General features: G+C 50.9%; 6 protein-coding genes across 6 annotated transcripts; 5 read left to right on the forward strand and 1 right to left on the reverse strand.

Moving 5' to 3' along the window:
- On the forward strand, positions 1–3,076 carry CABS01_09423 (uncharacterized protein; the record flags this gene model as incomplete). Its single annotated transcript, XM_060542780.1, has 2 exons — positions 1–458; positions 520–3,076. 2 exons carry the CDS (start codon positions 1–3, stop codon positions 3,074–3,076), a joined length of 3,015 nt encoding a protein of 1,004 aa, XP_060400507.1.
- A 519-nt stretch (positions 3,077–3,595) lies between these two features.
- Positions 3,596–5,698, reverse strand: CABS01_09424 (uncharacterized protein; the record flags this gene model as incomplete). Its single annotated transcript, XM_060542781.1, has 2 exons — positions 3,596–5,553; positions 5,620–5,698. The coding sequence occupies 2 exons, from the start codon at positions 5,696–5,698 to the stop codon at positions 3,596–3,598; spliced, it is 2,037 nt and encodes a 678-aa protein (XP_060400508.1).
- A 500-nt stretch (positions 5,699–6,198) lies between these two features.
- Positions 6,199–8,036, forward strand: CABS01_09425 (cytochrome P450; the record flags this gene model as incomplete). The annotated part of the gene is made up of 5 exons (XM_060542782.1): positions 6,199–6,579; positions 6,644–6,728; positions 6,800–6,868; positions 6,927–7,559; positions 7,612–8,036. The coding sequence occupies 5 exons, from the start codon at positions 6,199–6,201 to the stop codon at positions 8,034–8,036; spliced, it is 1,593 nt and encodes a 530-aa protein (XP_060400509.1).
- A 946-nt stretch (positions 8,037–8,982) lies between these two features.
- Positions 8,983–12,531, forward strand: CABS01_09426 (uncharacterized protein; the record flags this gene model as incomplete). Its single annotated transcript, XM_060542783.1, has 9 exons — positions 8,983–9,334; positions 9,393–9,736; positions 9,793–10,315; positions 10,770–11,125; positions 11,250–11,321; positions 11,507–11,849; positions 11,915–12,005; positions 12,060–12,390; positions 12,451–12,531. The coding sequence occupies 9 exons, from the start codon at positions 8,983–8,985 to the stop codon at positions 12,529–12,531; spliced, it is 2,493 nt and encodes an 830-aa protein (XP_060400510.1).
- A 602-nt stretch (positions 12,532–13,133) lies between these two features.
- CABS01_09427 (short-chain dehydrogenase) lies at positions 13,134–14,100 on the forward strand (the record flags this gene model as incomplete). The annotated part of the gene is made up of 4 exons (XM_060542784.1): positions 13,134–13,176; positions 13,251–13,779; positions 13,875–13,974; positions 14,032–14,100. The coding sequence occupies 4 exons, from the start codon at positions 13,134–13,136 to the stop codon at positions 14,098–14,100; spliced, it is 741 nt and encodes a 246-aa protein (XP_060400511.1).
- Positions 14,101–15,446: 1,346 nt separating this feature from the next.
- CABS01_09428 (uncharacterized protein) lies at positions 15,447–17,233 on the forward strand (the record flags this gene model as incomplete). The annotated part of the gene is made up of 2 exons (XM_060542785.1): positions 15,447–16,977; positions 17,046–17,233. 2 exons carry the CDS (start codon positions 15,447–15,449, stop codon positions 17,231–17,233), a joined length of 1,719 nt encoding a protein of 572 aa, XP_060400512.1.
- Between the last annotated feature and the right edge of the window lie 1,115 nt (positions 17,234–18,348).

Consider the following 18,348-nt stretch of genomic DNA (forward strand, 5'->3'; position numbering starts at 1 on the left):
ATGGATCCCATTGGGGCTCTAGGTTTGGCTAGCAACGTTGTGCAATTTGTTGACTTCGCCTGGGGGATACTCAAATCGACCGTCGAGATTCATCGGTCTGCTTCCGGCTCCACTGCAGCTGTTTCGGACCTGGAGACTCTTTACGGGGAGCTGAAGAGATACTTAGATCAGCTTACAGCGGGCTGCAATGATGCCAACTATTTTCTCAATTTCCATGCGCCCAGATCCGGTCAGGGAAACCTCACACTACGCACAATGCTTACTCTGAGCCAGAGTGATTGCGAGAAGCTGCTGGAAGTGGTCAAAAGCCTTAAGTCACCGGTGATGCCCCAAAGTTCTTGGCGAAGTTTCCGGGCTGCTCTTAGACACTTCTTGGCAAAAAACGAAATTGAATACATGGAAGATAGATTGAGAAAGACTCAGATGGGTATGACGCTTCAGATCATTACAATCGCAAGGTAGGCGAGAAATTTCCCGCACCGCAGGTCAGCAGAAGCAATGATTCACAGAATTTTGTAGCCAAGCACAAGACCTTCGCACACGAGAAATCAAGGAGCTGCAGGAGGAAAGTCGCAAACTACAGTTGGACCAAGCCGCAAAATTCGATTCGTACGCGCTCGAAATGAGGACGTTCGCAGCCAGCGTCATCCAATTCCAAGATCGGAATAGGCAGGATCCACCGCCCAGCAAGGAGATTGATTGTCTAGGAGAGAGGCTTGAGGCAATGTCACTGTCTCATGCTTCCATAAGGAAAGAGCAGGATATCCTCAAAAGTCTTTGCTTTGATGCTCAGCTGACCCGACATGAGAATATCCCAGCGGTGTACCAAAAAACGTTCGAATGGGTCTACCAGCCACAAGGTGATGATCAGAGCACCGTGAGTAATTTTGCGCAATGGCTCAAAAGCGACGAACAGTTCTTTTGGCTATCGGGAAAGCCCGGGTCGGGGAAGTCCACATTCATGAAATTCGTGTCAGGCGAAGTCAGAACTCGAGACCTTCTTTTGGAATGGGCGAAAACGAGCCGAGTTATCATCGCCAGTCATTACTTCTGGAGTGCAGGCACCGATATGCAGAAGTCCGAGTACGGTCTTTTGCGGACTCTTCTCTACGACATATTTCGACAATGCTCCGATCTGATACTTCCCATGTGCAGCAACAAATATGCTGGCTCTGGCGGAGTAAGCGAGATTGGTAACTTGTCATGGACCTTGAACAGCCTCCGTGACACGCTTCGCAAAGTTGCGGCTCACGACGAAGAATTCCGTGTATGCCTGTTCGTTGACGGCTTAGATGAATACGACGGGGATCATGCAGAGATGTGTGAAGTCTTGAAAAGTTTTGTTGAGACCTCGCGAATCAAGATGTGTGTTTCTAGCCGACCTTGGAACGACTTTGAGGCAGCATTCGGGCGGCAGAAGAACAAGCTATACATTCAGGACTTGACTCGAAATGACATCCTTGAGTATATCCGAGGCAATCTTCAGCGACACGAAAGATGGGAATTTTTGGAAGGAGCAGAATCACAGGGAGAGGATCTAATACTGGAGATCGAGCAAAGGGCGTCGGGTGTGTTTCTTTGGGTTTACCTCGTCGTCAAGCAACTTCGAAAGGGCCTCACAAACCATGACAGTCTTTACTTCCTCAGAGAAAGTTTGAGAAGAGTTCCAGTTGAGCTTGACAAATTTTTCACTCAGATTCTGAATTCAGTCGACGTTGAATACCACGAAAGAATGGCGACGACACTGCAGATTGCGGTTGCGGCGAACGAACCTCTGCATGCCATGGCTTATGACTTCCATGACAATGGATACGAAGACAAGGATTACTTTCTGAAACTTCCCATTCAACCATACGCGGCATCCAAGATGGAATCTCTTCGTATCGATACCGAGAAGCGACTGGATAGTCGCTCACGTGGACTTTTAGAGATCAACCGAAGATCCGGTACGGTGACATTTCTCCACCGGACAGTGATGGACTTTCTGAGAACGGCCAAAATGACAGTCTTTCTTGCGGAGCGTGCACCGGAAGACTTCAATATTCAACTCTGTCTTCTCAAGATCTATGCTTCCATGACCAAGGCCCAAGTCTTTGGGCAGGTATCCCGAAAGGAATTCGGCGTCTATCGGCAGTGCGACTTGCAATCACTCGTAAAAAGATGTCTTGATTGTGAGGCTGTGCTCTGCGAATCTCTAGCAGCCGGAGCTGAGACACACAAGATTCTCGACGAGCTCGACCGAGCGTTGTTATTGATGTTCTCAACCGGCCAAGCAACTCTAGATCCCGAAACGCCCCCCACGGCATTTTTGAGGGAACAAGTCATTGCCGATCAACATATCAAATACATGTCTTGGAAGCTCGCAGAAGATCCGAACTATCTCTCGAACTTCGATCCATCGCTCCTCCTCCGAGTGCTGACCCCCAAAGATAGTCACCAGGAGACTCGGCTAGACAAGCAATGGAGGCCTAAAGGTCCTGAAATGGTGAATCTCATCCTCAAGACACAAGATCTGCTACTCAACAAGTGCCAATGGAATGTTGATCCGAGGAAGAACTGGACAGCTTGGACAGCTCTTGTCCAACATGCCACAGCATGGAACCGAGAAGAGAATTTGGCCACGCAAAACCACTTCTGGGAATTGATGGAGCAAGATGTGTTCTACTTGTTCCTAAATCGAGGTGCCGATGCGAACGCCATAATCTGGGTGAACGTGAGGGAGGGTTGGCCCGTATTTGGGGCCTTTCTCAACTTGGCCTTCGAAGTCTCCACCGACATCCACCAGGAGAGCTTGTACATTCGGACCCTGAAGAAGTTCAGTCGAATCAATGGAATCTTAGACGAGTCGCAGATTCGTTCCACTAATATCTCTATACAAGAAAGGTTGGGCAACCATACTAGGATACGATCGACTCGGGACATTTTTCTTGGGCGTCTGGTGTCTATGCCCGACACAGACCTGGAAGATTGCAACTTGAAGTTACTGGCGAAAGCGGTGGACATTCTTGGGTTCCGTAATCAGATCAATGAGCGCGTAAGGGCCTTGATACCAAGGCCAGACATCTTAAGAGCGTAGGTAGGCGAAGAGTGACGGAGTTGATACTTTTTTTCGTTAGTGTTGCCAACTTGCTGGCGTTCTTCATAAATAGCATGTCGTTACTTTTGAGTTACATATCCATTTCTCATGGTGACAGAACGTAATTAGTGAGTATGCCTACAGATATCTACTTAGGTAAGTCCATATCGAAACTGAAAGTTAACGGTCTTTCACAATCACAAGTTTGAACGTCAGTTCGGCCACAAATTGAGGGCAAGCTTGATGGGTCGATGTATTGGAATACAAGCTTAGCCGATTTAGCTTGATGGGTTAGAATAGCCGCTGGGACGACATTCCCTTATGGCGAGATGCTGCTTCTGCTACTGATTGAACTCTATCTTCGCGTAATGGATTGCGCAGTGTTTGCGTCTTTCTCGAATTCATATCGGAAGATGTGTCACTATGCTAACATACAGAGAGCCTCAACGAAAATGATTTCAAATGGGGCATTTCGTTGAGAGCCGCAGGGCTATCGCACACGTAAATAGTAACCGGCAACTATTTAAACGAGAATCGAACTTCTTCCCTGACAATCTTGGCAAGCCGCAGCGCATCCTCCCTTCCCTTTCTTGAGAACACGTTGAAGTATGCCAGGAAGCTGTTCACGCCATGACTCGGGTGGGCGACCTTTTGACCCTTCTTCACCAAGCATCCGTACCGACTCACGTTCTTGGCCAGATCAGGCCGACGATTGAACAGATCGTCGCAGATATCCCCTGAGTCGAAAATGCCCTCCGCCGAAGAAACGTCGTAGTCCGCGGGGATGAAGACCATCACGCACGTGTACTGGGGGCCGTTCCTGTAAGGGTGACAGAGCGCCTTTGTGCGCTCCCCGTCTCGCAGCGCGATCAGCATTCCCAGGCCCCAGTAATCGACGCCGTGCGTGGACTCGATGACCTGTGTGCCCTTCATGCCCGGCGGGCGCGGGTTGATCTCGATGAGCCACGCCTCGGGGCTCTTGATCGCGCCCCGGCTCTGGGCTTCGGCAGCCCTCGGTCGGAGGTCGAGAACGCCGCCCTCAGTGCGGTACTCGACCGTCGAGTTGTCCACTCGTCCCTCGAGGTGCATGACGCCGTTGCGGAGTCCCAGCCTCAGCAGCGTGTTGTGGAAGCAGATCCGGAGCAGGTTGATCTCCGATTCGGGGAGCTTCGAGGGGAACACGCTGTCGAGCTCGATGAATGTATTTGCGCCGCCGGAGCTGGAGCCGTTGGTGTCCGCGCTTTTGGGGAAGTCATCGCAAACCTCGAAGAAGAGGATCTCGCCGTCGAGGAGAACAAAGTTGGCGTCCACCTCCGGACCGGCACAGTACCTCTCAATCACGAATTCACTGCCGTGCCTGGACTTGGAGAGCGCGTCGAGGGGCCCCATGGCCTCGATGAGCTCGGTGTTATTGTTGATAAGGAATACGCCCTCGGAGCTCCAGCCGTTGCAGGGCTTGATGATGCAGGAGAACAGAGAGCTGCCTTGCGTAGCCGCGACCTGGAGGATCTCCTGTGTGCTCGAGACAAGATGCGACTTTCGTCCCTCGAAGACACTGGTTGCATACTTATTGGTGGCGGTCATGAGGGCTTCGGGCTTGGAGCTTGGGAGACCAAGCTTTTGCGCCGCCAGGGCTACTTGATGTTGGAACGAGTCACAAAAGGTGATAATACCGTCGACTTTCCCTTGGTAAGTGGCGACTGCCTGTGCAATTCGGTCTGCGAATCCTTCGTCCGGAGGCTGGGACATTTCGATGGGGATGAAAGCCTCTCGCCAGTGTTCATACTCAGGACCCTCTAACCAGTGGCCTGGGACATCGAGAACGACCATCTTAATTCCCAGAGCCATGGCGGCGAGATAGATGTTGGGTCCCGTGCCTCCATCGCTGGGGTGCTGACGACTGCCCTCAACGATGACTAGGGTCTTAGGAGCTGTCGGCGTCGTTATCCACGGGAAGGACAAGCGGTTCTCCGTCTCAGCTTCGACGAACTGTGAGAACGAGCGGGCTTCGAGTGACTCAATCCCGGGCGGCAGTGCCTGAAGGATGAGGCCACCCGCAGACACTCCGAGTAGTTCTGCGAGGTCGTCTAGTTGAGAGACTTGAACAGGCAGACCTGAAAAGAATCTCAGTGGCTCTGCTAGGGATGACCGGGCGTCTACGAACTCGCAGTCAATAAAGCGGAGCGGGATGATATCGGATCGAACGATTTGCCCCTTAACGAGCGGCACGATGAGCTTCGCGACGCGGGGGCCGCACCCGAGGCCGCTTTCTAGGGATGCGCGTAGACATCCAGAGAGAAAATCGGTCGCAAGCTTAGATGTAGAGATGGAGAAGCGCCAGTCATCGTCCCGCGCGTGGCCCAGCCGTGTGTTGTTGGAGGTATCTGTTGGGATAATATCGAAGACAATGTCGATGGTTTGCCAATCGTTGCCGCGAATCGGATTTGTGTAGGCTTTCCAAGAGAATTCATAGACGGCTGACGATGGTTAGATAAAGGACTAAAGCTGTGCCTGATGTAGGTAAGGGATGACCACTACTTTACCTTCATTCGTTGGAGATAGGACTTGGAAGTGATTTCTCGTGAATTTAGATTGGTCCGGCAGATCAATGATGTCGCCCATGATGACTGGAATCTTAGTATACAACGAAAACGACTTTTTGCAATTGTTACAAAGCTGTAGCGTTCTTCTTTAAATTGGAACAATCGTCTTGCTGGATTTCTCATATGACATTAAACATACTATCTCCAGCTCTTCTCAAGACGTGGCCGCGACGAGCCTTCTCTGGCGGCCTACTTGAAGCACCATTCGAGAAGTTGCGTGCTTATACGTCTGAGTTTACCTTTCAATATGCCAAGCTTACGATATTTTGCCGACTTACACGTGCATAATATGCCTGGTTTGTGATTATCTGGTTGCTTACGTGCTTGATTACCCGATCCACAAGCAACCATGCTGCAACAACTCCACTCCATAAAAGATCCCTGTCAGCTTCATGAGAAGTTGCAAGAGTATCAATGTCATTCATATACTTTTTAATCTCAAACGACGACATACTTCCGCCTGCTGCCGGAACCTTTCGTCGGCTTCTGTTCTATGAAGCCCTAGCAATTACCGCCAAGATGTCCGACCTACTTTCCGGTCCGCGTAGGTACCTCTTCGATAGAACGCTTACCGAGAGCTTCACCATCGCAGCCTCTTTTCTCGTCGTTGTCGTTCTCTACAAAGTCGTTCCGTCCCTCATTAGCCTGTACCGCTGGAAAGAGCCGAAAGTCCGCGTGCCTGTCTTGAATCTTGGCGAAGATAAGAACTACGCCTCTGCCTCAGAAAAGTACGTGCACAACTTCAAGTCCATCCTCCAAGAGGGCTGGGAGAGGTTTCGAGATGGTGTCTATCAGGTCTGGGGCATCGACGGCTTCGTGGTGATCGTTGCACCCAAGTTTGTCGAGGAGCTCAATGCCAAGGGAACGGATGTGGTTGACGTGCATGCTGCGAGTCAGACGGTATGATATTGTCCAATAATGGACCGAAACACTCTGAACAATTGACTGATGGTTGTCTATGTAGCGAATCATTGGCGATTACGAATGGCTGAGGATCGCGGACCATCTTCTGTTCCATTCAGTGCAGACGGACTTGACACGACAAGTTGGTACGTGATACTAGCAGCCACCATAGTCTTCAGATGAAAACGAGGAATCCAAGGTTACTGACACCAAAAAGGTGCATTGCTCCCCGGTATGCGAGAAGAAGTTGAGTACGCGTGCTCCTTGCACCTGCCTGCTGGTCAAGGTAAGTAATTGGCTCAGGAATCATGAAAGCCTAGTAATCTAATAGCTAAACCCTTTAGAATGGTCCGCTGCTGCACTTTGGCCTCGCATGATCAAAATCATGGCCCTAGTCGTCTCTCGCATGACTGTTGGTCCGGACCTGAGCCGCGACGAGGTCTGGCTCGACACCATGGTGGGCTTTCTTGACGACTTGTTCGCCGGCGGCTGGGCCCTCAAGGCATGGTCTCGACCCTTGCGTCCCTTTGCCGCCAGAGGAGGTTTTGTCTCAGGCATTTGCGATGTGTGGAAGCGACAAGCTACTGCCAGAGACATGTTGATTCCGATCATAAAGCAGCGCCGTGCGGCGGAAGCGGCAGCTCGAGCTTCCGGAAAGGAGTGGGAAAGACCGAATGACCTTCTGCAGTGGATGACTGATAACGCAGCTAAGGACAAGTCACCTAAGAGTGACGGCTTCGTAGCCGAGATGTGTCTCGTCTCAGGATTTGGTTCTCTTCACGCTTCAGGCGTCACCTTGACCAATGCGGTCCTGGATTTGGCGGCAATGCCGAAGTATCAGGACACCATCCGAGAAGAGAACCAAGAGGCGCGGAAGCGCCAAGAGTCAAACACAAAAGAGGCGGCGATCCTTAGCAGCTTAACAAAGCTTGACAGCTTTTTGAAGGAGTCTCAAAGAATGAACCCTACCACATTGAGTAAGTGGCCACTGATACCATGTTCATATGCTCAAGCTAATGAGGCGAAAAGCTGCATTTTCAAGACAGGTCATGAAGCCCGTAACCCTTTCAAACGGCGTTCATCTTCCGGAAGGGACTCACATCCTCGCTCCCTCATCTATGGTCTCGTGGGATCCTGAAGTCTACTCCTCTCCCGAAGAGTTTGACGGTCTTCGTTTCCATAATAAACGGATGAACGCGGCCGACGGTGGTGCTCATAGAAACCAGTTCACGAGTTACTCTTCCGAGCAATTGCATTTCGGGTTCGGGCGCCAGGCCTGTCCCGGCCGTTTCTTCGGTAGTGCGATCATCAAGCTCATCATACTTCATTTGGTTGATAATTTCGAATTGGACCTTGTTGATAAGGAGGCAGGGAGACCTCAGAACGGGATTAAGGGGGCGATGATCACTCCGGGGGAGGAACAGGAGATACTGTTTAGGCGCAGACAGCTTTAGCTCTAGTTTATTGCAATGAACGCGAGAAGAGTTGTTATCTTGCACTTTGCTAGAGAAGAGAAATTCTTTGATCTTGTGGTTCAATTTACTGACTTCTTCTCGGCGTCCTCATTAAAGTGGAAGCGCCCCAATGTATCGACTTTTGACGTTTCTGTCTTTATAATACCTATCATTCGAGCCAGGATATTGGGAGTGGTACCTTAATGAAAGCAAAGGGACAAAGTCATTCTTTCCTGTACCTTGCCAACTCTACCTTATTCGATGGTGTTGGCTCTACAATCAAGAAATCAAAATAAGATGTACAAGATGATCGTCTTCTCTCAATACCCCGGCAATTAGTACCCTTACGGAAGACACATCAATTCGATTTACCACTTTGAATACACTGAATGCTATTGACAGCTATCTGGGCTTAGTTGCTGCAATACCCATGAACTTGATGAGTTTACATATATCTGTTCTGATCCAACGAGGCCTAGCCACATCAGGGCAGATTTATATTCTCAAAGGCGTCTACCAAGATCAGGTACTTATGCTGTCTGAATTCTCCTTGACGGAAGAGAAACACAAGTAAAACGCAACGGGATTAAGAAAAGGAAGGCAGAGAAGCAACGATGAAAAGGGAAATCAGAAAAGCTAGGTAATTTGGCGACGGGTCCGCACGCCGGTGCGACTAAGCTGGAAACTTACCGGGTAATCAAGGTTTGTAGATATGATTTTGTACAGCAAGTAAGCACATTTGAGAGACAACTCAGCAACACTGAACATTGTCGAGTAGTAGCGTCAACCTGATATTTTTCTTCGTAATTCTAGGCGTTCCCTTTTAATCTACTGTTGTAATTATTTCAAGTCTAGTCAGTCTATAAACATTCCAAATTACCTCATCTCGTCGCGCTTAACTTGCACCCGAATACTGTGTTTATTGCCCCACACTCAAACCTTCACCATGGCCGTCCCCAAAGTTGCACCAGCTGAGAGAACGCCAGTCATCGACCAGTCCAAGACCAGCATTTTGCATCCCAACATCCACAGAAAGCCGCCGCCGATTGTAGCCTCTGGCAAAGGGTCGTACTTGATACTCGAAGATGGCCGCCGGATCTTTGAGGCGTGTGCAGGCCCTGCCGTCGCCTGTCTCGGCCATGGGAACACTGAGGTTACTCAGGCTGTTGTCGAGCAGATGCAGAGCGTGTCCTACTGCTTTGCCTTGAATCAGTCCAACCGGCCGGCCGAAGAACTTGCCAAGGCGGTGATTGAGACTACGAATGGAAAGCTTGCAAAAGGAACCATCATGAGCTCTGGTAAGTCTATCTAGTAGCTAAATCGCCCCATGTCTTGTACCTTGCTAACTGATGCAAGGCTCGGAGGCTGTCGAGGCAGCAATGAAACTCGCAGTGAAGTACTTTGCGGAACTTGGCGTACCCAATAGGGCGGGCTTCATAGCCCGAGCGGGTGCCTTTCACGGAACCACTCTGGGCTCACTTGCGTTGAGCGGCAAAGTCGCGTTCCGTAAACCGTTTGAGCCGCTCCTCAAGAGCGACATGGTATCCTTTGTCTCGATGCCCAACATGTATCGCGGCATGCTCAATGGCGAGACTACGGAGGGGTACGTCGAGAGACTGGCGTGTGAGCTCGACGCCGAATTCGAGCTTCGCGGACCCAACAATGTCTGTGCCTTTATTGCAGAAACGGTCAGCGGAAGTGTGAGTTTTCAAAGCTTCTCCATCACGTTTAGGGGACCGTTGACTGACAAAATTAGGCACTGGGCTGCCACACTGCGCCTCCGGGATACTTCAAGGCTATCAAAGCGGTATGCGACAAGCATTCGGCACTGCTAATCCTTGACGAAGTTTTCTGCGGCATCGGCCGCACGGGGACCTACCATGCCTGGCAACAGGAAGATGTGATCCCCGACATCCAGACAGTAGCAAAGGGCGTCGCTGGCGGGTACGCACCCGTCGCAATGATGCTCGTTCATCAGAGGGTGGTCGATGCCATCGACGGCGGATCCGGCGTCTGGAACCACGGGCACACTTTTAGCTCGCACCCCGTGGCATGCGCAGCGGGTGTTGCCGTTCAACGTATCATCAAGAGGGAAGGTCTCGTGGAGAACTCGATGCGCATGGGAGAGCGTCTGGGAGCGGCTCTGCGCGCTGCTCTGAGCGGTCATCCCAATGTTGGGGACATTCGAGGCCGAGGGCTGATGTGGGCGGTCGAGTTCGTCAAGGATAAGGCCACGAAGCAGCCTTTCCCTGCAGAGGATGCCATATCTGCTAGGATAAGTCAGACTGGTCTCTCTGAGCCATGGAACGTTTATTTCTATCCAGGAGCTGGAACTGCCGATGGTATTTCTGGAGACCACATTACAATTGCTCCTGCATATACTGTCAGCGAGAAAGAGGTGGATCTGATTGTTGCCAAGCTCCATGGACTTTTGCTTGATGTTCTCGGCTAAGGCAGTTCCCTACGAATGTCCGCGTCTGACATGGTATATAAACTATAACCTGCCTGTTACTTGCCTTGGTGCGTCTTTCTTCTATCATCAAACCCTCACCTCCTCACCTACTCGTCTTCTCACCTTGGTAAGGCGGCAAGTCGACCACTCAGAATCGTTACTGCCACTGACGGTTTCGTCGCGGTCGCCAATCATCCTCGCTGTAAGCATACTTGCTACCTAACCCACTTTTTAAGCAGGCCAGTTCACGTTGTGAACTATGGCAGGTAACACTCTATCAGATCAGTCTCAGTCTGAGAAGCAGGGCGGCTCCATCGTCCCCTCTTCGGACCCGGACCCTGAATCCATCTCCGGAACCCAGCACGGAGACGGAGAATCATCCCCTGCAGAACCAGAACATGAAGTCTACCCGGAGGGCGGTACCCAGGCATGGCTTGCCGTTGCGGGCTCCTTCCTCGTTTACTTCGCATCTTTCGGTGTCGTGAACAGCTTCGGCTTCTTCCAGACCTTTTATCAACAAGAGTACCTGAAGAATTACTCGCCCACCGCCATTTCCTTCATCGGAACCCTGCAGATCACCCTGATGTATCTGTCAGGTGCTGTTGCCGGAGCACTGTTTGATCTCTACGGTCCCAAAGTATGTAGCCCTGCTCCCAAGTCCCACTCCTCGGTTATAAATTCGCTAACTTTCATGTGAGTGGCTCTACCTGTTCGCTGCCATTGGTGGTGCCGGCTCCATGCTTGCGACATCCTTCACGCAGCCGAATGCGATCTGGCAGCAATTTCTGGCCCAATCACTTCTCTTCGGCCTCACAGTCGCCTATGGAGTGCAAGTAAGTAGTTTACTCTCCTCCTGTTGAACTACCAACGCTCATCCTCGGCCCCACACTCTGGACATATGGAGGACAAGTGGACCGGGTCCGGTGATGGCATGCTAGATTCATGCAGATGAATCTTGATCCCTAGTAACCTCTCGGGTCATTGTAAGCTCTTGAACATACTGACTCCAGTGTGATAGCCCGCTCTCACGGTTGCAGGGCAGTATTTCCACCGCAAGCGTGCTCTGGCCATGGGAATCGTCGCCTCCGGTAGCAGTTTCGGAGGAGTTTGCCTGCCAATCATGTTCTCCAAACTGATTCCCACCATTGGTTTTCCGTGGGCACTGCGTGTCGGGGCCCTGATCATGGTCATCTGCTACGCTATAGCCATAGCCGTCTCCTCGTCTAAGCGGCCCAAGAGGAAGATGAGATCTCTTAGGGATCTGCTTGACTACAAAGGCTTTCTCGACATCCGATACTCTTGTCTCTCAGCCGGAGCAGTCATCTCAAGTCTCGGCATTTACGTTCCGTTCTACTACATTGGTAAGTGCATGAATCCACATCTTTTCGGCTTCGTACCCTGCAAATCGCCGTCTGACAAAATCTAGAGCCGTTTTGCGTCGCCCTTGATCCGAATTCGACCATTCGGCCTTACCTTCTCCCGCTGATCAACGCGGCCAGTCTTTTTGGTCGTATCATGTACGTAGTCTCCCCTGTCTCCACCCACATTCTTCAGCAAACTAACTTTCATAGTGGCGGTCATGCGGCGGACCGCATCGGACGGCTGAACTTTCTCTACCCCATGATCCTTTTATGTGGGCTTTTGTGCGTGGCGATGTGGCTCCCTGCTACAACCCCTGGCGTTCTGGCTGGCTTTGCCTGCCTCTACGGCTTCGCATCTGGTGTCTTCATCTCAGTCATGCCTGCCGCCACTGGCCAAATCATCCCTGCTGATAAGTTGGGCGCAAGGCTCGGCGCTTTTGGCACCGTTACGTCTATGGCGTTTTTGACCGGCAGTCCAATCGCTGGCGCGTTGATTACAAGTGAGACCCGAGCCGGGTACCATTCTCTGATCATCTTTGCAGTAAGTCTTGCATTTCTTCGTCTTATTGATCAGAAATCATTGCTAACGGCATATTCTTAGGGGTGTTGTCTGCTTGGAGGAGGAGCCATCATCTTCGTTGCTCGTCTCCTGCACGACAGAAACCTCAAAAGCAAATGGTAAACTGACAAGTATGCGAAGGACTAGAAAGTCCATTCACGTGGTAGCGTTGTGCTTCACACGACCGATCTAGGCTGCATTCTCAAAACGGCAGCTCGACGCGACACTTGGATGCGATTTTGGTTGGCTGGACCAGAGCACTAAACACATGAGATTCACTCTGGAGGATGGAGATGAGAAATATGAAAGTGGATATACGGTCTGTTGGGCAAAAGACAGAGTTGGGCTGAGTTGTGACTTCTAAGTGACTGGAAGAAGCACAAGGGATGTGGGATGTGGGCGGACTGTGGGAAAGGAAGGTTCGAGGCTGTATAACCTATACACGTAACTTTCTCGGTAGTATTGAATTATAGCCCGAGCAGAAGATTGCCTCAGCTATGCTTACCGCTTCCAAAATGGCATCTCGAAGCATAGTACATGCTGACCTGGGGCAAAAGCGATCGAAACTCAGCTTATGCACAACAGCATGTCATCATATCGCCCCCTGTTATAAAGAGACGGCCTCGAAATTCATATTTAAGATCACACCGCCATTATACGGACATCTTCCCGGTTCCCAAGACCGTGAACGGACTTTTCATCACTCTCCGAAGTTATCCCAAGCCATGTCAGAAAGCGCCACATACTTGATCACTGGAGCGGGTCGCGGTACGTGCCTCATCAAATTTACTTTCCCAAAAAGCCCCATTCGGTACACCTGGATCTAACTGGGCATCGAGCAGGCCTCGGTCGCGGCCTCGCCGAGGCGCTCCTCCAACGGCCCAACACCACAGTCATTGCCGCAACGCGCTCTCAAGACCAGGCCTCCGATTTGCTCAGCTTTCGCACCCACTCCGGAAGCAGACTAATCACCATCACAATCGACAGCCGTTCCCCGAAGGACGCCTCGCTTGCGATTGAGAAACTGGTCCACGATCATGGAGTGGATACGATCGACGTGGTAATCGCCAACGCGGGCATCAGCAAGGCCCCTACCCCGGCTGCGGAGACACCAATTGAAGACGTCCTCGACTGCTTCACTGTAAACGCCGTTGCGCCCTTGCTTCTATTCCAGGCTACGTGGCGCCTCTTAGCGAGATCGTCGACACCAAAGTTTGTCGTGATCTCGAGTATTGCCGGGAGTTTGGGCGAGGTCCCTCGGTATGCCTCGCCCTGCGCGGCCTACGGCTCCTCCAAGGCCGCGGTCAACTTCATGGTCCGCAGGATTGGGAGAGAGAACGAAAGTCTAATCGCCCTTGCTCTGCACCCAGGGTAAGCCGTCACTTCTCTCTTTCTCCCCTCCTCATCTTCTGCTTTGCATACCGTTCGATAATGATCGCTAATGAATGTCTTTGCGGGGTGAAAAGGTGGATGCAAACGGAGATGGGCAACGCTGCTGCGGTCAGGTTCGGAAAAAAGGAGGCCCCTGTCTCTGTCGCTGAGGCGACGGACTCCATTCTCACTGAGGTATGCATGCTCGGATGGTTATACGAGCTGCATTGCTCGAAACTAACTGTTGAGCAGATTGACCAAGCGACCCGGGAGACTGCAGCTGCATTCCGCACCTATGATCACAAGGAGCTTCCGTGGTGAATGCGATGTAGGCATTCTGTGGCTAAAATCATCTATTCTGTATGACCAAAGGGTCAAAATCGCCGGGAAAGTGTCCATAGACGAGATCAATAACACTTTTCTACTGTTTTATCCCACTCCCTGCTGTCATTGTATGATCACAATCACCCTTTGACACCGTATTTCCATGTCTATCGTGACATTCTGAGCTATTCGAAAACTCGGAGTTTTGAGAATAGCTGTATAACTCTTCTAGTGGTTGTCGGGTAGCCCTAAAACCTGTGACTGAATCCATTGGGGAAGGAATCATGTGCAAAAGCTTCTACCAAGCCATACTAACGAGATAACTAAACTTCATGTTGATGTTGTTGCCTCCATGTATACTGTAGTATTGGGGGATCCCTCTGCGTTACGGTTAACGGTGCTGTGAACCCAACTAAATTTAGCGCGTAGCATGTTACATGTCTGTTACCCACCTTACCTTACCTGAGAAAGTTCAAATTCACTAAGCCTTGCTGGTCGTATCGCTACATCGCAAAGGGTCTGAACATTGTGCTATTAGCGAGATAATACAAAAGTAACTGCTTACGCAAAGACTCAAACTAAGCAAGAAGTTAAATTTTCCGATCGCCTGTGCTCCACCTTTTTGCTTAGATGTATGCACATATGAAGCATAAGTGTGTTCAATACACATAATCACTTGCTTACCAGCATAGATGCGTCTCAAGGGCACCCCTGAATTAGGTAATTGCCTGTGCTAATATCGACGTGCTTATTTTGACCGGTCGTTTACTCTCAGCTTGTTCCATGTAGAAGCAATTTTGGCATGCTGGTTAAGGCTTACCATTCCAAACTACACTTGGCAGTTGCATTGAGTGATGATGCAATTGAGCCAATGGAAATAGTCGAATAGTCGATGGTGACAACGGTTCGATTTTTCACGAAGATTGAAGCTGTGGCCCGTTCGAGTTGCCTACGGCTCAACTCTAATGCTGACAGGCAAGGCCCTCTAGAGTGGCATGAGGGACTAAGGAACACCGACTGTCTTGCCATCATACATGTAGCCTTACCAACGGATTCTTGGCACTGAACTGATGATTATGTTTGCTTGCCAAAACATCTCAGCAGAAGTCATTCATTCGGGACTCTTGCACGAAGATTGAGAATATCGGAGACTGGGTGAACACTCTAGTCAGTTGCCCTGAGCCATCTCCAACTTCGATAAAGGAAGCTCGCTGTCTTCGACCGAATTACATGTTTGTTCTGAGATTCATTCCTATCATTCTTTGCACAGCTTCGTCAGGTTGGCCTTCAGATTAGACTCACAAACATTTATTGGAGTGTAGTACATCACAACACAATTCAAGATGACGGCCACCAACTCAATTGAAAACGCGGCAGCTCCCGAGCCTGCCATGGAGAAGTTCCTTCTGGTCGGTGCTGGCGCTCACGCCAAGAGAACTTATATTCCCCATCTCAAGACTCTCCGCGAAGAGGGCAGGGCCTATCTCAAAGTTGTTGTCGATATCGAGCGATGCAAGGACAGAGTGGAAGACCTCTTGTTCACCAAGGGAATGGCTCCGGATGCGGAACTGGTTCTGGTCCCGGCCTACGATGGACCCATGCCTGCCGACGTCGCCGCGCGCCTGAACGAAGTTGTGGCGCGGACTGGAGTGACCTGCGCGGTCATCAGCACCGAGCCTCTTGCCCATAAGTCATATGGTCTTTGGGCTGTTTCCGCAGGTTTGAACATCATCATGGACAAGCCTATCTCGACTAGGAACGGCGCAGTCACCGACTTCGATGCAGCCTTCGGAATTGCCGAGGACTACCAGGATCTTGCTGATGCCTACGAAGAGCTCCGAAAGCGTCAGATCGCTCAAGGCCAGAAGCCAACATTCTTCCAGATGAACAGCCATCGCCGCTACCACCCTGGATTCTACTGCACCTTCGACATGATCAAGGAGATTCAGGAGAAGACAAGATGTCCCGTTACGAACATCATCTCAACACATTGCGATGGTAAATGGCGCATGCCTTCAGAGATCGTGGACGAGCCGTACCACCCTTACCGTACAGGCTACGGCAAGGTCTCTCACAGCGGCTACCATTTCTTTGACATGATTTACAACTTTATGCGATCCGGCTGGTCCGACACCAAGCGCCCCGACAAGATGGAGATTTCCAGCAGTTTTGTACTCCCCGCTGGTTTCGTCACCACCTTGAACGAGGACGACTACGACCACATCTTTGGAAAGGAGGAGTACGCCAAGTGGAAGAAGTACACCGATGAGGAGCTGATGAAGCTCATGGCCGACATGGGAGAGATCGACGCTTCCATCCAAGTCACCTTCTCTCGCGGGGGTCACGCCATCGCTATCGCCCAGATCAACCTCCTTCACAATGGCTTTTCCCGCCGCAGCTGGCTGCAGCCTGGCGCTGACCTGTACAAGGGCAACGGAAGAGTCAAGCATGAGGCCCATGAAATCCGCAGCGGCCCTCTGCAGACCATCGTTATCGACTCCCGTCAGGCCAACGACAAGCACGACCGCTCCAAGCCCAGCACCGGCGAGATCGGCACCGACAACCACTTCGAGGTCCACGTCTTCCGCAACCACGACATCACCGGCGACGAGGCCCCCCTGAAGACCTTCACCGTCGCCGACCTCGACCGCCGTTACAACACCGCTATGCCCGGCATCTATTCCGAGAACGTCAAGCGCGGAATCTTGTGGGAGGCTGTGGACTTCCTCCACGACAAAAAGACTCTTCCCGAGCTCACCTCCAACTTGGCGGACCACGCTATCCCCGCCTACATCATGAGCGCCGCTTACATCTCCCACATCAGGAGAACGCGGGGTCTTGACTCTACCGTCCCCGTCGAGCTCGCTTACGGAGGTATGTTCACTTCATGATTTTGCCCTGATTTCGAGACGTAGCGAACTGACCTTTCTTCTTTCCTTTAGCCGATGGACTGGCCAAGGCCCACATTGCCGAGGCTCTGTACAGACCTTTCGAGACTGCGAGTGATGCCAGCAGTGCTACAGACGTGGACCTGGCGACTCCGCTTGACGAGCCCTTACTCACAGAGGCATCCATCAAGGCAGCTAAGCTCGGTCTGACGGAGCCTTTGGCGTCTTTGAACGCGGTTTGAGCTGGCGAATGGATAAAGACTGGTAGCCCGCCATAAGTAACCACATTGCTGAACGGGGAGGGTTAAAAAAGGCCCCCGTCATTAGTCTGTTCAACGGGCTATCGCTCCAAGGTCTCGGATGCGTGTTGGGGACGTAGAATGAAAGTATGGCTATCTGGATCATCGTCTATAGCGGTATTTTGCTTATAAAAGTTATATGTTTCGTTTCTTAAACACGTTAAATGGAAGTGATGTAAATGTTTGGTTCCCAAGCTCTAAAAAACAAACTCACTTGAGGTCTTCATTACTATGCCTTTTGCGCTACAGGAGTTAAATGCCCTGTGTTGCTGAATCTGGGTAGGCTTCAGCAACATACCGTTGAGGTAGTGGGTAGGGTCGGGCGTAGAGGTTCTCCGAACGCGTTGGACGCGTTTATCGAGGATTCGCCTTTGCAGCCGTGGAATGAAGCAGTCATCTTGGTGGTTGTAGGTGCTCACACTATTTTACTGCTACTACCGCAGGTACAACTGATATCTACATACAGGATAAGCCTAGTAGGAGGGTTAAGCTGGATTCAGTAACAAGACAAGGTGGAATACTTTTGGCTAGGAGGCTCTCAATGCTTCCTCTCAAGTCTCGATGGCATTCATCCCACCGGGTGCGAGTCGACGTTAATCTACCTATCTCCAGTTTTTCTCCATAGAAATTTACGTGTCTATACTGACGACGACTCGTACCCGACGGGATGGGTCGTAATCCCCCCCCGGCTCAGGGACCTCACCCACAACATTGGGAATAACAGTGGTGGCTCTGTGCAGTTCGACATGAAATTCATTTTCTTCGATAAAAAAGTATCTGGCCTCTGTTCAATTTAGAGGAAGTCGTTTTGTGATGATGCTCTCGAGTTTCCGCTTTTCAAACTTCCGGGGTGTGGAAACTAGGCGAAACTCCCACGCAGCCTCCGAACTTGCCGGAGCGTCAATGTCTTTTTCTCTGTCCAGCCGCAACATTTCGCTCATCCGGGAAATTCGATCTTTGATGCTCCGGTATTGACTGCAGCATCTAAGATCGAGTTTTGTTCTCAAATGCATATTTTTACTGTGTCTTGTCAAGTCCATCCTGCTCGACTTGTCATC

Source organism: Colletotrichum abscissum (genome assembly GCF_030869225.1).
Source record: "Colletotrichum abscissum strain IMI 504890 chromosome Unknown Scaffold_22.1, whole genome shotgun sequence".
In the NCBI taxonomy this organism is placed as follows: domain Eukaryota; kingdom Fungi; phylum Ascomycota; class Sordariomycetes; order Glomerellales; family Glomerellaceae; genus Colletotrichum; species Colletotrichum abscissum.